The 24579-nt window shown below is 39.7% G+C and overlaps 1 protein-coding gene across 1 annotated transcript; it reads left to right on the top strand.

The window, feature by feature from the left end:
• Positions 1 to 67: 67 nt before the first annotated feature.
• Cog7 (conserved oligomeric Golgi complex subunit 7) lies at positions 68 to 24168 on the top strand. Its single transcript, XM_065233064.1, has 4 exons — positions 68 to 191; positions 1009 to 1098; positions 1161 to 3024; positions 23957 to 24168. The coding sequence occupies exons 1-4, from the start codon at positions 189 to 191 to the stop codon at positions 24124 to 24126; spliced, it is 2127 nt and encodes a 708-aa protein (XP_065089136.1). The 5' UTR covers positions 68 to 188; the 3' UTR covers positions 24127 to 24168.
• The last annotated feature ends 411 nt before the right edge of the window (positions 24169 to 24579 follow it).

Below are 24579 nucleotides of genomic sequence, written 5' to 3' on the forward strand. Positions count from 1 at the left end.
ATTTCCACATTTCACTAACACCAATAAGCCGGTTGGGCCAGACCTTGTATAATTGACATCGTGTTTTACTAACATGGATTTTGTTTTTATAGTTTTTTGACAACTTCCACGTAAAGGTCTTTATTTTTCAATCTGTGATATTTTAAACAGTGCAAAATATTGTGGGCAACCCAAATTATTAGCACAAAATGGTAAGAATACGCCTAGTAATTAGCACTGCTAGATTAATCAATATGCAATGTATAGACCGTTTACAACTTGCTTGTTTCAACGTTCGCCAAACTAGGAAGTAGCAATTTTAGTCTGTATAGCCGGCGCCGGTGGTGTAGTGGTACGCGTGACTGCTTCTCACCCATTGTCTGGGTTCAATTCCAGCCGAGGTCGTGTGGCCAGAATGCAATACGACACACAGAATTTAGACCGGAACATGTAGGGGTACTGTGCAAGATGAGCTATTATTTCGAACAATTTTACCTAGTACCTAGTATATCATTTTCCGACAGGTGCTTCCAAAAATTTGGTATTTTGTAATCGTTAAATTGAACATATTTATAGTTCTGTGGTGAACGTTGCCGCTCAATTGATCTAAAGAGAACAAAGTTACAACATGTCAAAGTTGTCAATTTTGTATGAAAATCGTCATGCGTTTCTATTATATCGAACAGCACTGTATGTACCTTAAGGCATCTTCTAGTCAGAAAAATAAGGACCACAATAATCACACCTTGCTGGAGATTTGATTCCAGATCTGGTGGATAAGCTTTTTGAGCAAAAATTTTGCTTAACTTTCTGGGGCTTAGGATATTAGTATACTTTCCGGCTCAGAACATATTTTGACTGGACTTCTGATCACATTTAATGAGAAATTCCCCTGCAATGAATAATCGAAAATGTAATTTACCGTAAGCTTTTACATTTAATACCAGATCTGTTGTATAGAAGCTCAGTCTGGACTCCAATCAAACCTAAATTTTTATCGGTAGTTAATTTCGTTATTTTTCTTTCCAGGACCTCACTTGTTTTTCTCAGGACTCGTTTGATGTTGTCCAATGGACAAACGATTATTTCAAATCCAATGGAAGTGTGGAAAACAAAGATGTAATGGGTTATAGATAGATAATCTGTGTGTTGCGAACATTACAAAACCATATATTTTTCAGGTGATGGTTTCGTCTTTGGTATCCAGGCTGCAGCTTTATGTTGAACAAATGAATTACTCTTTGGAAAAATCAAGTCATCAACTAATGATCACCATGCCTCACGTTATAAAAGACTTAAAGATTACTCAAGCAGAGGTCGTCACTCTAACGGATAAAATGCGTCAGCTTCAAAACGACATCAGCCATGTTAATAGGGATACCGGTGTCTACATGCATAAATTGGAACGGCTGGAATCGACATTTCAAAAAATAAGCATAGCCAAACATGGCATGAAAGAATCAGATGGCTGGGGTAAACTTACCGCCGAACTAGATGATTTACTTGAGCGAAACGATGTTTTTGAATCGAAAACTAAGTTCATCGATTTGAAGAATTCCATTTCTGCTCAAACTGGTTTACCAGGTCAAACAGAACGCGCGTTACAGTTTGAGTATTTTACCAATCGATTGGAAGCACTCGCTAGTCCAGCTGTGATACAACATATTCAACATGGAGATGTTCCACAATGCTTGAAGTATGTTGAAATCTTCAGAATAATAGATCGTTCACCTCAACTGAAACAATGCTATAGGACTGTGCACAAGAATGCGCTAGTCGAAAAATGGTCAAAATTGTCTGATGCCGAAGGCACTTACGATACCAATGTTCTGCTGGAGTTTAATAATGCTCTATTGGACTTTGTTCAAAATCAACAAAAATGGTGCAAACAAGTATTCCACAGTAGTTTGGAACCTCTGGATACAATAGTGGATACTTTGAAAAATCTACAAAGCTCAAAGCAATCGTTTGTTATGAACCAGTTGAAAAAATCACCCAACAAATTTGAATATCTGGCCTCTATTGCTAATAGAGATTGTCACTTCGCGCATGCATTGGAAAATATATTGATTGAGCTACCAAAGGACAAATTAGACGATCTGTCTGTAGCAATATTTATGTACTTTGATGTTTTTGTCGAACAGTATCCAAACCTCGAGAGAAGCTACTCAAATAAAATGCTGGACGAAATGAAGTTAAACAGCACAAGTGTAGCTGAAAATGTTAGCACTCTCGATAATTGCAACTCTAAAATTTTGAAATGGTTCACTGATGCTATTATTCGATGTACTAACATCACTCAGAACAAATCTTTAGTTCAGCTAATCAACATTTTCCGAAGCTTTGTTATAACTTATATTGGAAAATACACAACCGTGCAGAAACAGCTGGTTCTGAATCAATCTGAGGAAGTAAATTGGAGTTTGCTTCAGTTGAATATCAACTTGCTGCAATACCTGGGCGATTTTATGCAAGTAATAGAGCAATGCGAAAAGAAGCTCTATGCCTCCATGAATGCGAAGGAACTCGATTCTAACAACAGTACCGTGTGTCTCCTACGATATCTTCGCAACAACGAAAAAGTCCGTGATGCCGTAACTAGACAAACAGTTAGCGAGAGCAATGTTCTTTTTGTAAAGGAATTGAACGCTTTACAGAAAGTAGCTGTTGAAATTCACGATAGTGTCCTGAAGCATATATTCATTTACATCGAAACACAATTCAAAGAAGTTGAATTTACTATGAAACAGCACAGCAAGGAATACAATTTACCAGATTACAGTTACGCTCCGCAAGAATACATCACGCAGATAGGACAATATCTACTGACTCTTCCTCAACACTTAGAGCCATTGCTTCTATCTCCGTCCCCGGCACTCAAATGTATAATGCAATTTTGCGAAGAAAAGTACAAAAGCGAGAAGGCTTGCGCCGATGTGTTGTTATTCCTCATTGTAGAGGAAACAACAGCTATGTACCAGGAGAAGATTGATGAAATACTATGTCTGTCTGCATCGGGAGCTAAGCAGCTCGCCACGGATATTGGTAAGTTTCTTTTGGTATTCTGGCAAACGTAAAGGTATTTTTTCTTTCAATTTGTGGTATGGGGCTATTCATAAACCATTACCTAGCAGGGTGTCCATTCAAATCCAATTTTTAAATTCCCGTTTTTTTTTCTCGGTTATTTAGAAATAAAAACCCCAATCCAAAAATCAACGCTGCCTTAAACTAAAAAGGCGATTAAAAATAACCGTTTATAGATAATCATATATATTTTCAGCAGAATTGCTCCAGAGTTGCTCTAAAATACGTCTATTTTATAAAAAAATATATATGAGATGAGATTTGCATTAATATGTTGATGATCTAGATCTCCAACACTCCAGCATCTCACGGAATCATGAATTCGTATAAAATCAAAGAGTCTCCTGCAAAAAATTAGCCTAAATGTGGTTTTGTTATGTCGTTTTTCGACATATATCAATACAAGAGACCTGAGTAGGAGAAACTCAGTATTAAAAGTATATATATCTTGAAGTTCTATAAGCCAAACAACATTTTGTGGGATACACAGATGTGTTACCAATATATTTATCATTCTCCAAGTTGTCTTGGAGATATTTTACAGGTTAAGCATTTTGAGCACTTATGAACATTTCGAGTTCATAGCATCATTTAAAATTATTAATCTTGTTAAAAAAATTGTTGGATTATCCAAATCATTCCGGATATCTGTTCTTGAAGTTCTGCAGAATCAACAACGATGATTCGACTTAATGATAGAATGGGCAATATAATATCATTGGTTTGGATTATTAGGTTTTCTAAAATGCCTGGAGTTCAGATCTTTTTTATATTATAGTCTTGGAGCATTCGTGACTTATCCCGGTTAGATTTTAACTCAGGATGATGATGATTTCCCCTACGTTTGAGTTGGACGAATTATCTCTAAGATAATTAAGTACTTCGACCTTGGCGTGAGAGGTATGGATTCAGATCTTTATGTTTTACTGTCTAACCAAGGTATCATACGATGTCCTGACGATTGTACGACTTTTCCCCGAAAACACTTTCCCCGAAAGTTATTTCCCCGAATGTAACTTTTCCCCGAAATACAATTCCCCGAATGGAACAGTTCCCCGAATGTACCTTTTTCCCGAAAAATATACCATATTTCATTTAATACCAAAACATAATGTTATATAATAATAATAATTATTATATCAACCTAGACTCCAATAATGTCTGTAGTATCGAAATATGTCCAAACAGATTCAAAGTTTCTATGTGGATTGCACCCGACCTTTTTCTACGTATACAAGATATTATAGGTTCTGAAATCATTCTGGAGATCAGATTATTTTTCTACTTGATCATCCAAGACTAATTAAATATCTGTAGTATCGAAATATGCCCAAACAAATTTGCAGTGTCTATGTGGATCATGCCAAATGTTTTAGGATTTCCAAATCGATATTTGATACTACAGATATTATCCTAGTCTAATAATTAATTAGATAATAATTAAACATTATCCATATAGACACTATGAATCTGTTTGGACATATTTTGATACTACAGACTTCATCCCAGTCATGGTTGATCTTGTTGAATAAATCATCTGAACTCCAGAACGATTTCTTCTTCTTCTTATTCGCATTTCAAGCTTATTGATTAGTGCATATTAGCTTATTGCATGCTCTCAACTTAGTGTTCTAAATGCACTCTCAAAGTTATAAATCGAGAGCTTTCGATGCCAATACCAATGCATGAATTTGTATATTGTGTGGCAAAAACACAATTATACTCTATTCCCAGGGAAGTCGAGAAAATTTCCAGCCCGAAAGATTCCCTCGACCGGACCGGGAATCGAACCCGCCGCCTACGGCTTAGTAATACCGTGCCTTTACTAACTAGGCTAGGCTATGAGGTCCAGAACGATTTGGAGTACTTAAAACATCTGGTATACATGACAATAGTTCATGCATGATCCACATACACACTGTGCATCTGTCTGGAAATTTTTCGATACTAAAGACATTGTCACAATCTCGGTTAATCTAGTACATCAAATTATCTGAACTCCAGGACGATTTAAAGAACCTTGAACATCTGGTTTACTCGGAAATAGATCATGCATGATCCACATAGACACTTTGAATCTGATTGGACATATTTCGATACTACAGACATTATTGCAGTCTTGGTTGATCTAGTACAACAAATCAACTGATGTCCTGGACGATTTGGAAAACCTATAATTTCCGGTATACACAGTAATGAGTCGTGCATGATCCACAAAGTCACATTTATACGATTCGGTTATGATTTGATAACAAAAAGTGCTAGGTTCATATTAGAAATAAAAAAAAAAATCATGAAAATGTCTCACCATTGGGCAGAACCCAAGGAATATCCGTATAAATACACAACCGCGACGTGACCAACAAGCATGACTTATAAAACTTTGGTAATTTCTCGATTATGTGCAGGGTGTTTGGTTTGAATCGGTAAAAAATTGAGAAAACTAGAGCCAAATTAACTACAACATTTAGGACAGCAAAATTCGTCTCTGCAAGAATTTCAAATGAAAATGCATTAATTTTTTTAATAATGTTTCATCAAACCTAGGCCGGTATTATTCAATAGAATCTCATAATGTAAGGGTGTTTTATTATGTTACTATTACTCAGAATTTATACTATACATAAATAACTAAAGATGATACAATGTTATTCTTTTTTTTATTCAAAGGTTACAAACGATACTCCTTTAGCTCAGTCGGTAAAGGCGCAGCTACAAAGCAAGTCCATGCTGGAGGCGACTGAGTTCTATTCCCGTCCAGTCTATTAATGTTTCGGGTTGTAAAATTTCTCTACTTCCTTGGGCATAGGATGGTACAGGCATAGAAAGCTCTCAATTAAAATGTGAAAGTACTTCAAAGAACACTAAGGCAAAAATCTAATATGCTATAAGCAATTAGCTTGAAATGCCATGTAGTAGTAATGCTATTTTTAGGCAATGAAAACAATTTTTTTTTGTCGCGGATTAGTATTTGACGTCGCGGATTTCGCGGATCAAATTTAGAAAATCTTGTAACAGCCCTGTAAAATCACTTCTTCTGAAGTATCAGTGCAATTTGATCTAATCTGCGAATCTTCCCTGGTTAACTACTTGTATCGAACAATACCATAGTACACATATTAATGTGTGTTGAATAAAGACAATAGTTTGACTTTCGTTAAAACCACATGTGAAGGTCAAAGGTAATCCGATTTAAGGAGCTTTTGACCTTTTTTTTTTTTTTTTTAATGATTCGTTTATTTTTTCAGGTTCATTTGCTGTTGCTTTGCGGAGCCGATATTCATTGTTTAGATAACAAAATTACTTAAAACTAACGTTAGTAAAGCGGGGGCCGATTACTCGCGGCTATCTCGAGGTTAGGGGTAACAAATTGTAACAAATGGATGGCAGGGTAAGGATTGTGAACACAAGGTTTGGAGAGCAATGTGCTCTTGATCTCGAACTAGGCGACACTCTGATGAAAAAGACAAACATGGGGGTACACCGATGGGTAGCTAACAACTTGGGAGAACACAAGATGACACTAACTTCTAAATCCTCAAATCTATCCGCTTTAAAAACACATAAATTAAATTCAAATAGTCAAGGTCTCGGCTCGCCAAGACATCTCTAACGGGTATCGCGGGTTGTTTTCCTCGGGCCCTGAGGGATGTGGATAACTCAGATCTGGCAACACGGTGTAAGGTACACGACCAAACAACATGCTCGATATCGTGATAACCACTGCCACACGCACATAAATTGCTGCCTGAGAGCCCAATTCGATAGAAGTGCGAGTCTAACGAGCAGTGATTGGACATAAACCTTGATATAACGCGTATAAAGTCGCGGCTCATATCCAACCCTTTGAACCATGGTTTGTTCGACACCTGTGGGAGAATAGAATGTAACCATCTTCCCAATTCACCATCATTCCATTTTTGTTGCCAACTGATGAGGACTTGCTGGCGAGCAATGGAGAAAAATTCGTTGAAGGCGATTTGTCGCTCAAAAATATCGCCTTCCTTAGCCAATGAGTCCGCTTTCTCATTACCCGGAATTGAGCAATGAGATGGGACCCAAGCTAAGGTGATAGTATAGGAGCAGTTAGATAAAGCACTCAGTTTAGTTCGTATTTCAGGCAGGAAATACGAGGAGTGCTTCATCGGCCTCATTGAACGAATAGCCTTCAATGAGCTAAGACTATCCGTAAAAATGAAATAATGGTCAGAAGGTAGTGAGGCAATTCGCTCTACTGCGTAAAATATAGCTGCGAGTTCCACAACGTATACGGAGCATGGTTTCTGCAGTTTATAGGAGGCGCTATGAAATTGATTAAATACACCAAATCCAGTGGAAGCATTTATGGTTGACCCATCTGTGAAAAATCTTTTATCGTTACTTACATGGTGGTACTTGATTGCAAAAATTGAGGGAACAACCATCGACCGATGGTGATCTGGTATTCCATGAATTTCTTGCATCATGGTCAGATCAAAATTTACAGAGGAACTATAGAAGGCTTGAAAGCAATCACGATTGGAGATTAATGAAGAAGGACCAACCTCCAGCGTCATGTACTCATAGTACAAACTCATGAATCTTGTTTGAGGATTTTGGTCGAGCAGCTTCTCAAAGTGTTCTATTACCAAAGGATTCAATACTTCACAACGGATGAGAAACCGGAAAGACAGCTTAGCGAAACGATCTGTCAGTGGGAGAACACCCGCGAGTACTTCGAGGCTCATCGTATGAGTCGAGTGCATACAGCCTAGCGCAATACGAAGGCAACGGTATTGAATCCGTTGCAGCTTAAGAATGTGTGTTTTTGCTGCGGATTGGAAGCAAAAGCTGCCGTACTCTAAAACCGAAAGGATGGTTGTTCGGTACAACCTGATCAGATCTTCCGGGTGTGCTCCCCACCAAGTTCCAGTAATTGTACGAAGAAAATTGATTCTTTGTTGGCGTTTTTGTTTCACATACGTAATATGTTTTCCCCACGTGCTTTTGGAATCGAACCAGACACCTAAATACTTGAAAGATATACTTTGAGTGATTGTTCTACCCTTTAGTTGAAGCTGTAACTGTGCAGGATGATGCTTCCTAGAAAAAACAACCAACTCAGTTTTCTCCGGAGAGAATTCGATACCCAGCTTCATAGCCCAAGTAGACAAATTGTCTAAGGTATCTTGCAATGGTCCTTGCAGGTCCGGTGCACTTGGCCCTATAACGGACACAACACCGTCATCTGCAAGCTGCCTTAGCGAGCAATTTTCATCAAGACAACCATCAATGTCTTTAACATAAAAATTATAAAGAAGGGGGCTTAAACATGAGCCCTGGGGGAGACCCATGTAACTAATTCGTGAAGTTGTCGAGTTTCCATGAGAAAAGCTCATATATTTCTCAGACAACAAGTTGCTCAAATAGTTGTTTATAATTGGTGAAAGCCCACTATCGTGGAGTTTATCCGAAAGGACATCGATACAAACAGAATCAAAAGCCCCCTTAATGTCCAAGAAAACTGAACCCATTTGCTGTTTTTGCGCATAGGCCAGTTGAATTTCAGTTGAAAGCAACGCAAGACAGTCGCTCGTTCCTTTGCCTCTCCGAAATCCAAATTGCGTATCTGAAAGTAAACCATTCGACTCGACCCATTTGTCTAGACGAAAAAGAATCATTTTCTCCAACAATTTCCGTATACAGGACAGCATCGCGATGGGACGGTACGAGTTATAATCCGACGCGGGTTTACCGGGTTTTCGAATGGCGATAACTCTTACTTGCCTCCAATCATCCGGAACAATGTTGTGCTCCAGAAATTGATTGAATAAGTTCAACAAGCGTCTATTCGCGACGTCTGGGAGATTTTTGAGCAAGTTGAACTTGATTCTATCCATTCCTGGAGCTGAGTTGTTACATGAGAGGAGAGCAAGTGAGAATTCCACCATCGAAAACGGAGAATCTATTTCGTTACTACCCGACGGACTATCACGAACGTTGGTTTGAACCGACACCGAATCCGGGCATACTTTCCGCGCGAAGCTGAATATCCAACTGTCTGAGTACTCCTTGTCTTCGTTGACCGGTGATGACGCGTTTCGCATTCTCCTGCCGACATTCCAGAGTGTTCTCATGGGAGTCTCTCGCGACAAACCATCGACGAACCGACGCCAGTAACCGCGTTTTTTGGCTTTAATCAAGCTCTTAAAAGTTTTCTCGAGGTCGGTGTACCGCTCGAAGTCCCCGACCTTACCGTGTTTGCGGAAGCGTTTAAACGCGGCGGACTTCTCGCTGTTTGCGTCGGTGCAATCCTTATCCCACCACGGAGTGAGAGGTCGTTTGCGAACGGAACCACCCGGAACGCGTTTCGTCTGTGCTTGAAGAGCGCAGTCAACGATAAGTCGCGATAAAAAGGAGTACTCGTCCAGCGGAGGGAGTATCTCAACCGACTCAATACCACCGAGAACCGTGGCCGCAAATTTTTGCCAGTCGATATTTTTCGTGAGGTCGTACGCGATGTCAACCGAGCGAGTGGAAGATGAACCATTGGTAATAGAAATTTTGATTGGCAAGTGGTCACTACCGTAGGGATCTTGAATTACTTTCCACGAGCAATCCAACGATAGTGAGCTCGAACTGAGGGAGAGGTCTAATCTACTTTCTCTTGCTGGAGGTTTGGCCACTCGTGTTACTTCCCCAGTGTTTAGAATTGTCATATTGAAGTTATCGCAAAGGTCGTATATCAGGGTTGAGCGGTTGTCATCGTACAGTTCCCCCCAGCCTGTACCGCTGGAGTTAAAATCTCCTAAGATCAACCGAGGCTCAGATAAAGCTGAGCAGATATCTGAGAGACCTTGGCGAGAAATCGCAGTTCTTGGAGGAAGATATACTGAGGCAATACTGAGGCTTTTACCTCGAATATTTACTTGACATGCGACAACTTCAATGCCTGTCACGGAAGGCAGATCGATTCTATGAAAGGAATGGAGCTTATTAATCCCGAGAAGCACCCCTCCATACGAATCTGCTCGATCAAGGCGAATAATGTTAAAATCGTGGAAAGGGAGATCGGTGTCTGAAGAAAGCCATGTTTCACAAAGAGCAAATGCATCACAAAGTGAGTTGTGAACTAAAAAATTGAATGTGTCAAGTTTCGGTATAAGACTTCTACAGTTCCACTGAAGAACAGAGATCATATCCCCGACCTCATTCGGAAAATTATCCATCAAAGGATATGATCGATGCAAGGAAGGACCACCTAGAAGCTAGTTGCTTCAAAAGAGTTTTCACGAATGGAAGCACTAAATTAATAATGTTCCGAGTTGAGTCAGAGACGTTGAATATATTGAAGATGCTCTCCACAATTCCAGAAAACGTGAACATGGCATCATGTTCTTGCTGATTATTCAGCTGTTTTTCTGGCTGAAAAACTGGGATATCTGGGGTTTTAGATGATCCCGGAAGTGGCGGAAAGTCCTTGTTAAAATTACAAGATTTAAATCCCGGTGGTGGGGGTTTCGGTACATTTCCGCTACCTCTTAAATTTGTCAAGGTAGGTTGGGAGTCCATACGAGAGGTCTTACGCGGATTTTGAGTGACGTTTTATTTAAATCGCTTTCTTGTGTTGCCTTTAAAGACAAAGGGACTACCTTCACCAACCTCTGAGTCAGAGCCCTGATCATCATCTGGCAAAATGGAGTATGTGTTTTTGGTTTTTGGGGTGGTTTGGGAAGATGAAGCGGTGTTTTTTAAGAGTTCTGCAAGTGACCTCTTGGAGCGAGCTTGCAAAGACCGCTTAAGTTTTTCTCCCTGCTGTTTGTACTTCGGGCAATCAACCAAAGCATGCAGAGTATCCTTGCAGTAAACACATTTTGGGGTAGCCCGGCAAGGACCATCTGCATGCAGCTCGCCGCATTGATCGCAGCTCGGTTTGTTGGAGCTGAAGTCAGCGGTGTGACCAAGTTGCTTGCATTTTGAGCAGTTCATTACCCGCGGTACAAACAAGCGTACAGGCAGTCGAACCTTCCCAATTACGACGTAGTCAGGTAGCGCCGATCCTGAAAAGGTCACACGGAACGAGTCTGACAGAGAGTACGTTTTTTTCGTGCCAATTAGAGACACTGATTGCATTTGGATGCAGTCCAGAATCTTCACTTTCGGAAGGGCACGGTTTTTAAAAATACCGAAGGATTCGGCATGAAGGAAATCTTCGCAAGTTAGACTCGCTTCGGTGACCACTCCTTCGATTTCTACGTCGCAACTGGGGATGTAGACTCGATATTCCATCGTAAAAAGCTCATAGGTAACAATTCGGTTTGCCTGTTTCAGGTCATCAACGGTAACGCTCAGTTTGTTTGGCGTCACCTTAAATATATCGGTTACGGCCGAAAAATGTTTTGTCAGATCCTTCGAAATCCGAGAAATATTCAAAGGTTTTTGTTTGGGCCGGAAAAAACAACCCACGGACCTTTTGAGCCGCTTGGGTAAGCTTTATGGCGGGGGGTCGCAGAAATTTTTAAGGGAACGGTTGGAGTAGGGGGAACAGGTGGACGAGGGGGCGATGGTGGAGAAGGGGGGGCAGGGGGTGCAGGAGGCTGTTGTTTAGACATCACCTTTGGGTAAGCTCCAGTGCTCGTTTTGGGGTCCGAAGTAGAGTCCCCTGAGGTATCCATTTTCTCTTCAGTGAGAAGCAGATTTTCGAATTATGGAGATTCAACAGACTCATCATCGGAGATATCTGCTAGCGAAATACCCCCGCCATCATTTGTTTCATCCATTGCGGGGTCTTAAGTATCTCCGCAACAGATTTCGACATAAACAAGAAAAAAAAAATATGCGTAAGGAAAACAAAAAAAAATAAAAAATAAAATAATAATAATAAAAAAAATATATATAGGAAAAAATAAACTTATCCAGAAAATATAACGGTAAAAATAATACTTAATCCAACAAAGCAAAAAAAAATGTGCCAGGAAAGTTAATCAACACTATAGGGAGATTAATCAGACTGCAAAAAAACAAAAAGTGAAAAAAAAGTAAAAAAAAAAAAAAACTTTTTCAGGAAAAAACAAAAAGGTGTCAGAAAAGTTAATCAACACTATAAGGAGATTGATCAGATTGCAAAAAAAAAAAACCGAAGTGAAAAAGAAAAGAAAAAAAAATGAAACTTTTTCAGGAAAATAACAAAAAGGTGTCAGAAAAGTTAATCAACGCTGTATGGAGATTAATCAGGTTACGGAGAACGGAAGATAACCGTTTGTTTCTTAACTCTCCACACAAGCGCACGGAGTGTGGCTGATGACGATGATCTACTGATGTGAGGATGATGGTAATGAACGTTCTATTGTTGCCCTCGAGTGTTTTCAACAAAGCCTCTGCCTCTGCTGCGATGTCCTGCTGGATTCCAATCCAGCACTTGCTTGCAGATTTCGTTTCTGCCCCGTTGAAGTGTGTGGCCGACCCACTTCCACTTTCGCTCTCGAATTTCTGTTGCTATCGGCTTCTGATGACATCGACGATGGAGCTCGGCATTCGAGATCCAGTTGTGAGGCCACCAGGCACGAATTATATACCGCAGGCATCGGTTGATGAAGACCTGCAGCTTTTAAGTGTCCTCCGCTGATACACACCACGTCTCGCTGGCGTATAACAACACAGATTTCACGTTCGAGTTGAAAATTCGGATTTTGGTGCGTTGACTTATCTGGTTGGATCTCCATACGTTTCGTAAACTCGCAAAGGCAGCCCTAGACTTCTTGATTCGTGCACCTATGTCGCTCTTGGTCCCGCCGTCCGACGCTATTTGGCTGCCAAGATATTGGAAACTTTCGACCTTCTCCACTGCTTGCCCCGCTACCGTAAAGTTGGAAAGGTTGCCCGTGTTGATATCCAACGATTTGGTCTTGTTGACGTTGATGGTGAGACCCGCCGCAGAGGAGCGTTCGGCTAGGTCATTGAGCTTACTTTGCATATCAGAGCGCCGTTGTGCTAGTAGAGCAACATCATCAGCCAAATCGAAGTCGTTGAGATGATCCATGGTGATAGGCTGCCAAAGCAGCCCACGGTTCGGTACACGGTCAATTGCACCTACCATGATCTCGTCGATTGCCATGAGAAACAGTAGCGGTGATAGTATACATCCTTGTCTCACACCAGCGACTACCCGGATAGGGTCGGACAAGGCTCCGTTATGCAGAACTCTGCACGTGAAAGCCTCATACTGCGCTTCGATGATTTTATCCGGGACTCCCTTGCGTCTCAGGGCGCCCCACAGATTCTCGTGATTGAGACGGTCGAAAGCTTTTTCGTAGTCAATGAATACCAAATAAAGGGACTCTTGGAATTCATTGACCTGCTCCAGGATGATGCGAAGCGTGACAATATGGTCCACACAAGATCTTCCGGCACGGAATCCTGCCTGCTGCCGTCGGAGAGTCGCGTCGATCTTCTCCTGTATCCGATTCAGGATAACTTTGCACAGAACTTTGAGAACAATACACAGTAACATGATGCCTCGCCAATTGTCGCACACAGTCAGATCCCCCTTCTTTGGGACCTTCACTAAGATGCCCTGCATCCAGTCGGCCGGAAAAGTCGCGGTGTCCCAGATATTACAGAATAGTTGATGCAACATTTGTGCGGATAGCATGGGGTCAGCTTTGAGCATCTCTGCTGATATGCGATCGACCCCTGGAGCCTTGTTGGATTTCATGCTTCGGATAGCTGCTTCAATCTCCTGCAGTGATGGGGCCTCGGAATTGACGCGAGTGATGCGCCGCACCCTAGGCGGATCATGCCGAGATGTTGATGGCTGGTTGGCCGTCGAAACTTGAAGAAGTTGTTCGAAGTGCTCAAACCAGCGTTTCAGCTGGTCAGTGGGGTCGGTAAGCAATTGTCCAGTCGTGTCCTTCACTGGCATCCTCGGGTTCATCCTTGCTCCACTCAGGCGTCGTGAGATATTGTAGAGGAGGCGTATATCGCCAGTGTTTGCGGCTTTCTCCCCTTCGTCGGCCAGGTAGTTCACCCACGCTCGCTTGTCCCGTCTGCAAGAGCGCTTGACTTCCTTCTCTTGTACTAATACTCGACTTATATTTTATCATATATGAGTTAAGCCACTTTTCTTCAAAATGGGTCTTTTTTATTCATTAATGAGAACTTTCAAGTGAGCGTGTAAAGAACAAACTAAGATAAAAAGAAGGAAAAAATTATTCTTCAAAATGTTAAAGAACGATCTGTGATACAAAGAAAGAAAAATTTTGTTTGTTGCAAGAATTTTTCCTTCTTTTTGTCTTAGTTTGTTCTTTAACGTATAATTTGGTATGGAGCTAATTGCATACAATGTATGTGTGTTGGATAGGTACGAACGTTAAAAAAATCCATACTAATAAATAAAAGATATCATGCGTCTCCATGACATACATATGTACTATAGTCACTTGGCGACTCCTTTTACTGCCGGTGGAAATATAATTGTCCCATGTGCTATGGAGTTCCATATACACATGGTACAATTATGCTTCCAGTGGCAGTATAGGTCGAATCCAAAATTGTATGGAGCACGAAGAAAACACCATACACCGATTTCAGGAGTGTTTGACGTCTACATGTACTACCCATAATCGCATATCAGTCCCATCTTTGCTTGATTTCCTATCCATATGGGACTGATATGCGATTATGGTCAGTGTAGTTTTAACGAAAGTCAAACTATTGTTTTTAATTCGACACACATTGATATGTGTACTGCGGTATTGTTCGATACAAGTTGTTAACCAGCCAAAGATTTTACAAAACTGACACAATTTTCCCTTCTTTATATCAAAGCTCGGACTTTATTCTCATTACAATCAGATATCAATGTGATAAACCATTTCTTTATTTCGTTCACGATTAATGAAAAGACGTATTCATATATTAGCAACATATTTTATTTCCTGATATGCTCATTTTGTGTTTCTTACCGTTTAACATCTTCGTTTAAAAACTCATATTGCTTATGAGACATACAATACGAAAATTTGCACAATTTCATTGGAATAATAATTGTACAAAGACACTATTTCCCTATCATATCGCCGGAATGCAATACCTTTAACGCCAATAATAAATTTTAACCATTCTACAGGATCTCGAAGGCCATAGAGATTGCTAAAGTATGATTGTGTCAGTGATTTGTTTTCATCGGGAAAATTTTCCTCTATGAAGTTTTTTTTTCCCGATGAAAACATTTTGCGTATACGTATACGTGACGTAGTGTGCGTACGATAAACGTCAGCAATCTCTATTAACATAGAAAAAAAGGTGTGAGTTTCACACGCTCACGGTATGTAAATGTATCGGACGCGATTATTTTTTTAATGTATTTTGGCCATGAATATGCTGGTCCGCATACGTCTTGAAACGTGAATAAAGGCTCTAACGAAAATTCAGTTTTGCGGTATATTTTACAAAGTTTTCTAGCGAAGTCTTCATTATGAAATTAGGAATCATAGGAATCACTTTGTTTGTACACTTTACACACTGGTCAAACAAATATGAACGCAAGCTTTTAACGAAGGCCTAGTCTTAATAAGTCATAACCACAAACTTTATCTAGGATGTTGAACAACTTTGTACTGTTTATCAATATTCAGCAGAGATATTTTTCACAATTTCATGTAGATAACAAACCCTAGGATCATATTTAAATAAATCGTACAGTGTAAATTGTATCTTTCGGGGAACTAGTTCTTTCGGGGAAACGTTATTTTCGGGGGAACTGGTTCATTCGGGGAATCGTATTTCGGGGAAAGTGTTTTCGGGGGACTGGTTTTCGGGTAAAAGTCGTACAATCCTGACTAATCTTGTGTAACTTTTTTTTTCTTGATTTGTTTTCCGACGACCTTGTTTTCCGTGCTGAGCACCAATGCTACCGACGCCAGGGAGGCAAGCTCCCACACCTGGACCCTACCTATCGACCCATCAACTCATGAACCGGGGAACAACGGCTTTACTTCCGAAGGAAAGCGTGATCAGAGATGTTATGCCTCAGAACATCCGGGCGGCGTCGACTGGGTTCGAACCCAGGCCTGCTGGGATGAGAGGCAATCACGCCTACCACTACACCACCGGTGCCGCTAATCTTGTCTACCTGGTTAACACAAATGCAGACATTATTTTTAATTTATCTCTGAACCCATCATTTCATGATTTTCTGTTGATTGTATCCGGTGTCGAACATGCATGCCAAGTATGATCGGGAGTTTTAGATCAGGCACTCTTTTATTGGCATGAATCTACTAATCTATCTTCAAGTAGCTTCGTAACAAAATATGTCTCTCTCAGGCTTTAAAACTACTTCACTCGGAAAACTGTGGCAAAATAATTCAAATATTTTTCTTCCAATCACACCAAAATAAATTATAAAAATTTAACTTACAGACTATCGGCAACGGCAAAATCACCGTTTGCCCCGTGCGCGAACACTGTTTTACTTACATACCTACTATGCATTATTTCTATTATGTTTTAGTCGGGTTTTAATTTCTTCTTTTGACATAGTGATGCTAATGACTTCACAGTGTAGATTATACTGTCGCATCATTCGATTGAAGGGGTCATTTTTTGCGTAATTTGTTCTGTGTGATTTTTCTGAGAATAATTTTCGTGTTCTTAGATGTCGACAGGGTGTGTAGAAGTTTAATTGTGAAAGTATTTCTGATGATTCTATGCCATGTGAAATATTGTCTTTGATGAAGAAAAGCATTGCAAATTCGCGGCGTTCTTTGAGTGTTTGTAAGTTGATGAGCATGCAGCGTGCTTCATATGATTGGAACTGCGGTCCAATTCAATTTGCGAAAGGCATATGTAAAAGGAATTGTTTTTGGACTGATTATATGCGTTCCTCGTGTACGGCAATGTACGGTCTTAAGTATGTAATATATAATAATTTAATAGTGTATGGGTCTAGAAAATTATAGCTGAACCTCTTAATGAAGCCCAACATACTATTTGCTTTCGTTATAATTTGTTTGTATTGTATTATAATGTTGTACAAAAGTAAGTTTGGAGTATATTGGTAACCAAAATAGTAGGTATTTCCTTCTACGAATATGTCAGATATCAGCGCCATATTAGCTTATTCAAATAATTTAACAAAGAAAGAAACATTTCCAATACTTTCGAGCGTCTTACTCTTACTAAATTTGGTTTACTTGGTCTAACAACCTAGCTCACTGCGCTTCTTTGCGTCATGTACCGGCCAGATTCGAGGCAAACATCATTTTTGCGGGATTGTTGTCCGGTACCCCAGTACTTTGATCTATTGTAGTATATCCCGTGTCCTTAATTTAGTGCATGTCGTGTTACTCCATCACTATTGAAAAATGATAAAGTATTCGGTTTTGATGCAGTTGTCATTCTTGTTTTCATCACAAGTCTGCTATTTAAACCCTTCGAAGAGTTGAGCACCCTCAAGAGGTGCGCAAAATCAAGAAATGACACCGATATTGACCATGTATCAGGACCCTAGCCTCAACCACTTCAAACTAGAGAACAACGAATATAAGATTAGGAATCAGATAACTATTTTTTTCCTTTTTTAGATTAGGTGGTAGATCTTATACCAGTAACGCGCCACGAAGGTCATCTGCCAGCGTTACTGATGGGTACATACTGGGTTCGTCATAAACTTGCGCCAGCTCGTGGTTTATTCTTCTCCCTAAGCTGTTTTCATATACTCCGCCAAAGATAAAGGGTGATACGGTCAAAATTTGGTCAATATCAACTTGACGTATTTCTTTCAATTTTGCATTTAAAAAACCTGAACACCCCTCATTTTGAAGGTGTGTGTGTGTAGAATGTTGCTCCTATTTTGATTTTGGAATTCACTCTTCAGTTGTCAAAATGCCGTCCAAGCAAGAAGAGCAGCGTATCAAAATTTTGCTCGCGCATCGCGAAAATCCGAGCTACTCGCACGCAAAGTTGGCAAAATCGCTAAAAGTTGCCAAATCAACCGTTACAAATGTAATTAAAGTGTTTGGGGAACGTTTGTCGACAGCCAGGAAGTCTGGATCGGGGGGAAATCGAAAACCGGAAGCCGCTGAGACGACAAAGAGAGTTGCCGGTAGTTTCAAGCGAAACCCTAACCTCTCTCTCCGAGATGCCGCAAATAAGCTGGGTGTATCGTCTACAACCGTGCATCGAGCCAAAAAACGAGCCGGACTATCGACTTACAAGAAGGTAGTGACTCCAAATCGCGATGATAAACAAAATACGACGACCAAAGCGCGATCCCGGAGGCTGTACACGACGATGCTGACGAAGTTTGACTGCGTGGTAATGGACGACGAAACCTACGTCAAAGCCGACTACAAGCAGCTTCCGGGACAGGAGTTTTATACGGCAAAAGGAAGGGGAAAGGTAGCAGATGTTTTCAAGCACATGAAACTGTCGAAGTTCGCAAAGAAATATCTGGTTTGGCAAGCCATCTGTACCTGTGGCTTGAAAAGCAGCATTTTCATAGCTTCCGGGACTGTCAACCAAGAAATTTACGTGAAAGAGTGTTTGAATAAACGTCTGCTGCCTTTCCTGAAGAAACACGGTTGTTCCGTACTGTTTTGGCCGGATTTGGCATCTTGCCATTACGGTAAAAAGACCATGGAGTGGTACGCCGCCAACAACGTGCAGGTGGTTCCCAAGGACAAGAACCCTCCCAACACGCCAGAGCTCCGCCCAATTGAGAAATACTGGGCTATTGTCAAGCGGAACCTAAAGAAGACCAAAAAAACTGCTAAGGGCGAGCAGCAGTTCAAGGCAAACTGGCTTTCTGCGGCGAAGAAGGTGGACAAGGTGGCTGTACAAAATCTGATGGCAGGGGTCAAGCGTAAGGCCCGGCAATTCGGATTTGGAAAAGCGGAAGCCTAACTGAATATTTTTCCTGAATTTTATACTAATTGAACTTGAAAAAGAAATTTAATTTGATTTTTTTTAAATAAACGATTTCACCGATTTACACGCGTTTTCCCTTGACCAAATTTTGACCGTATCACCCTTTAGATCTACACACTTAGAAATTATCGCCGACTTTGGTAATTTTTACCGAAATCTGAACAGCTGAACTGTTCGGTAAAATTTATGCAATTCAATTCAATTGCTTTTCAGCTACGTTGAAACTAAATCTCCACTAAAATGACAAGATTTGATTATTTAAACAAGGTTGAACATGTTTTGAAATTATTTTCAAATTCAATAGCCTTTAAAATGAAGGTCAAAGTTTTACCGAACATTCAGCTGTTCCTTACCGGTCTCGTTTTGAACATAGTACATTTAGTATGGGGGCGAATTTTACTAGAACTCAACTGCCCTGTGCGGCATAACAGTCCCATTAGCATTTTTTGTCGAAAATGAGTTATACAGTTCAATACATTGGAACCGATTGTCAAGTACCATCACTTTACAATGCCCACGAAAAAATTCCTACTTTGTTCAAAAAATGTCGAAAAAAATACCGAAACTATTTTGTCCCATCCATAAGAGCCCATTAAGATTTTTTTTTTCAACAGCGTTTTTCTCCGCTTGCTGTTTTAATGAATGGGACAACTAAAAAAGGCAGTTAAGGCCCAAGCGCAATGACAGCGGAAGCGGAACGGCAGTGGCAGCGGAAAAGCCCGATCAGAGTAAGCCTTCTTGTCAGGTTGAAAACTAGTTAGAACCAAATCGACTTCGGTTAGGCATCTTGATGTCTTTTGGGACAGCTGTAAAACTTTCCGTTTCCGTTCTGCTTCCGTCCACATTGCGTTTGGGCCTTCAAGGTCTTGGAGCTCGTACGTAGTTAGAACAACCTTTTCAGTTTCATGTTTCAGCCTGGTGTACTGCCTGGATCTGCCACTGTTCCGAACGTTCTTCCGTCCACGTCGTCAGCGAAGCAAATAAAGTGACTGGATTTATTGAAAATCTTGCCCCACATATTTAATCCCGCACGTTGAAGAAGAGCCAGAAAAGACTCGGCTTGTCGAAATCCTTTGATGGTGGTAAGCTCCAACTGGTATTATCCTCGGATTAAATCCCGATCAAGACTGTCCGGCTGCTTTGATGTTGAAATCAGAGTTAATCAACACGATTCTTAATTTCTAAGCAAACACTTTGTAGATCATCCAAACAGGGACGGGATTAAAAGTTAATCCGAGTTGGAGCTTACTGCCATGAGTGTTTCAAACGAGTCCGATAACGCATTCGATATCTTCACTGTAGCACAGTACAGTGTACACCATCCATCGTAGCCTTAATCAGCCTGATCACTTTCCAGGAAACACCGTTCTTGTCTATAATCTTCCATAGCTCTTCACGGTCAATAATATCGTAAACGGCCTTCAAATCAATGAATATCCGAGCAAAGTTGGATATCAAAATACTATCAAAATGATATCTAATTTTGTTTTTGAAATCATGTTGATAACATATTTTGAGTTCAGCTTCGAACCTCTTTCGATACGGTTGTGTTTGTTTCTGTTTTGTGCGTGCGTTCGCTGATTTTGCCAGATAAGCGCTGGCACTCTGCCTCCCGGACGGTTATACGTGTGTGATTGGTGGTTTTCTCGCTTTCCGAGAAGTTTTGGAATAGAAAAAGAAAACGTGATGCATCATGTTTGCAGGCATCAGAAGAGATGTCGCTATCTGCGTTGTTTGTTTTTTCTTCGCTTGTGCTCCCGGTACAGAAATTTGTGGCGTCGCGAGTGATAGTTTTTGATTTCAGTTTGTTTACGCGTTGTATGATTTTGTGAGCGGTCGCTTCGTGTTCGCGTCATGGAGCAATCGACTACATTCGACCCGAGGATTGATCCCCGTAGGGCGGGTCTATGATCGGAGCTACTACACCAAGCGTGACATAGCTGCTTGCAAGGGATTCAGTTGGACTGATTTGGTGAGATTGTTCCTTTTTTCTACTTTTGTCTATTTAAACTTAATTTCTATGAATGCGTATCGTTTGGAATCATTTGATTCGGATGAGACTCTTAACTTTTATTTTTTACATTGTGTTTCAATCGGTATTCTTATGAACTTCACAAAATAAGGTCCCAATATTTAAATTGAGCAGCTCGACTAGCCTGGTGGCTGCCGCTTTTGCTTACTGAGTAGAAGACCGTGGGGGATCCACATTGTAAAGATTCCCTATTTTCAGCTTTTCTACAGGCTGGAGTTGTTGTTTGAACCATTTAGTTTATCAATTTAATTTATCTGCATAACAATTATTCAAAAGCATTCTTCCAGGTTAATTCAAGAATAAATTGATGATGATAAATCTTCCTAATATTCACATTACAGTTATGACCCGATCCTGTCAACCTCTCCGCGCATCAGACTGTTATTTTTCAATAATTCCACATAATTGTAATTTCATACCTTCCTCCTTCAAGATGAATGTTTAAGTTACACATACTTTGCTAGCTGACAAAATGGGGTCATTGCTGTAATATTATTCTCTTTTTGCAGCCTTCATTCAGACTGGATCTATTGATTTAAATTATTTGAGTTTTCTTCCAGCACTTTGATGGCGGAACATCATTAGATTTATACTGTAATGATTCACTCTTACAGCTTTCACCCTGGTTTTGTCTGTTGATTTGATTTGTTTGAATTGGTTTTCAGCTCTTTGCTGTTGGCAGTCGCGGGCGATCAATTTTGCTCATGCTCATGCTCTAAGTTTATTTTCAGCATTTCGATGATGGAACGTCTTCAGAATTATATTATAATGGGGCTTATTACGGATGTCACATCACGGTGAAAAGTTGTCACTTGTCGTCACGGTGAAGTGATTCCCATTCTGAGTATCACTTGCTTATCACCGTGTAGTGACACCTGTAATAAGGCCCAATGATACACCATTTGGTTTTGGCTTCGGGCAAATCCAAGTATAATGCATGATAACACTGATTCATTTAAAACCATGGTCGCATCACTTATCAAGGTGAATCCTGATCCAACGAACCCAACCCAACTTACTAACAAAATCTTCTTTCCTGTGTCTTTTGTTGGGGTGCAGAGGTAAACACGGCTCACAAACAACAAAGGTCACTCTAATATTCCTTCCCTACTCCCACCTGATTGCAAGGACGTGGCCGGCGACGTTATTGATCTACAAAATATAGAGTCACTGAAACTTGTACAATGAGAATGGACGGTCACTCCCAGCCCCATTCACTGATTCTGATCAATCACGGAGTAGCAACCATTGATATGTGCAGTATTTCTAAACATATAATTTAAACAAAATTTGATATATATGCACATTTATCACTATAAATCTACATTTATTTTTATTTTTTCTTCTTACAAGTCAATCAGGATGCTTGCTGTTTTCTGTATGGACATCACAAAGACAATTATGATTTTAACAGTGTTGTTTTACACCATTTATTGATATTGATCTACCTGCGAATTGAATTTACAAATCGATATAAAATCGATTTCGTCCTGTTCGTCTGTAATACTTATATTTATACATTGTCGAATATTGTAATTTAACTTTCGTAGGCTTAGTCGATTTCTTAGCTCATATTTAAACATGTTGTCATAAATCTCATTAAGTATCAGTTCTCTCCCAACAAAATAAATATCGTCATTCATGGCTGTTAAAATTTGTTCGATGCGAAAGAACTGATCATTCTTAATAATATAAGAGTCATCGTAGACTAATTTTTACATGATTCGTGTGTCCTATATAGAAGATAATTCCACTAGAATTTGTCATGAAAACGATACTCTAAATTTAAAAACTTCACATTGTCTATTTCAATGCTATTGGTTCTAATAAACTTCAATCGTTCGTCATATTTTAACTTTTGTTATTTGTCTATTATGACAAAAGCGGTTCATTATTTACTTTCTTGTAATTTGTACCATCAGATGATTATTTCCAGTCCTGTACTTTAATAAGGCACCATTCGCACTTTATTGGCAACTTTTTTTGATTTTGAATCTTGATATCAATCAATAGATTTCAAAACATTCAGATTACTAAATTTGATATCATGATATCAAAATAATAACTAATTAAGTTTTTTTTATTTATTTTTTTTGTTTTCCTACCATAGTTATAATAACATATTGATTACTTATTTTGTTTATTATTAACGAAATTACTAATATCAAAACGCATACATGGATTTGTTATTAAAAAACATGATTTGTTATCTTTTTAATACCTTTCATACACCATTTAGATCTCATTTTTGTTATGATTACTGTTAACTCGACGATTTAGATCTCATTTTTGTTATGGTTACTGTTAACTCGACACGGTAGGCAAAATATGTTATCACGAACGCTTATATCAAAATATCAAATTTAATTTTCATTTTGTTTTCATTCTCTGATCGGGATAAGGACTTAATATTCGCGGTACTTTTGGAGGATCTGCTGCATCGTAAATATTTGGTCTTTTGCCGAGCGATCGGGTTCACAAAAGCGGCTTGAAAACTTTCCACAAATCTGCTTGCTATCGGCGATATACTGAAAGCACTTTGTTGAGAATAGTGATCACTTGCAAGTTTACACCCCTTACCCCTTACGGTAGCTGTTTTGTATCGTAGATTCTGCCTATCAGTGGGTACAGACAAGTAGCCAAGTTGAATAATTTTAGATATTGTGAGCGTGAGCGTGTGAAAATGCATGTGAATCTCAAGCATGAGATTTGTTTGCAAATTCGCTCGCGCAAAATTTATTCACCCAGGAGTGCTCAATGACTGAGGTTTGAGAATGATTTTCCGAACACTGCACTAGTTTCCCCTAAATTGCCAACCAACCGGGGCCTGCTTGAAACCTATTGCACTGTATGGAGTAAAACTGTTAATTTGAACCATAGTGGCCGTCATACCCCACTCTCTCCTGTATAAGCAATTCATATGTATTCAAGCATTTTTTTTTTTCATTTCAGAATATTTTGGAAACGTTTTAGAAGAAATGAGTCTGACACTCAGTTCTAATTTACAACAAATAATTACACTACTAAGAGCGCCGTTGGACCAATACAATGCAGTCAGCGTCGGTTGCAATCCCAGGGTAGTAACATCGATTAGACAAAAGAGAAATATTCTATCATGTTGATTTGTGTTGATGTTGAATATAAAACTAAATTGTACTAATACATACTTATTGAGATGATTGAATAAATTAAAATGTATTTAATGTTTCCATTTCAATATTTTATATTTATTTATCTATAACTTTCAAGAGCTTTCTATGGCCGCGGCCAGAGTAGACGCGACACGCGACCAATTCAAAAGAATCTTACTATTTATTATTATTTGTTGCGGTGGTAAAACGAATCTTATTAGGGGCTGTCCATAAACTACGTAGACATGTTAGGGGTGGGGGAGTAATAATCCACGACCCGTACAAATTTTAAAAAAAATGTATGGGCAATTGTCTACACAGGGCGGGAGGGGGGTCAAGAATCCCAAAAAAATGTCTACGTAGTTAATGAACAGCCCCTTATTTATTATTTATTCTTGTGTGAGTCGCGTCTACTCAGGCCGCGGCCTATGTGTCCTAGAAAAA

The sequence above is a fragment of the Ochlerotatus camptorhynchus genome, unplaced genomic scaffold (assembly GCF_037179485.1).
Source record: "Ochlerotatus camptorhynchus isolate MF236.1 unplaced genomic scaffold, CSIRO-AGI_Acam_v1.1 ptg000388l, whole genome shotgun sequence".
NCBI lineage: Eukaryota > Metazoa > Arthropoda > Insecta > Diptera > Culicidae > Ochlerotatus > Ochlerotatus camptorhynchus.

Excerpts from the sequence above, each read along its gene's own strand:
- Cog7 (XM_065233064.1), top strand. Across the intron at positions 1,099-1,160 it reads GAAGTGTGGAAAACAAAGAT|GTGATGGTTTCGTCTTTGGT; the intron begins GTAATGGGTTAT and ends TATATTTTTCAG. Across the intron at positions 3,025-23,956 it reads GCAGCTCGCCACGGATATTG|AATATTTTGGAAACGTTTTA; the intron begins GTAAGTTTCTTT and ends TTTTCATTTCAG.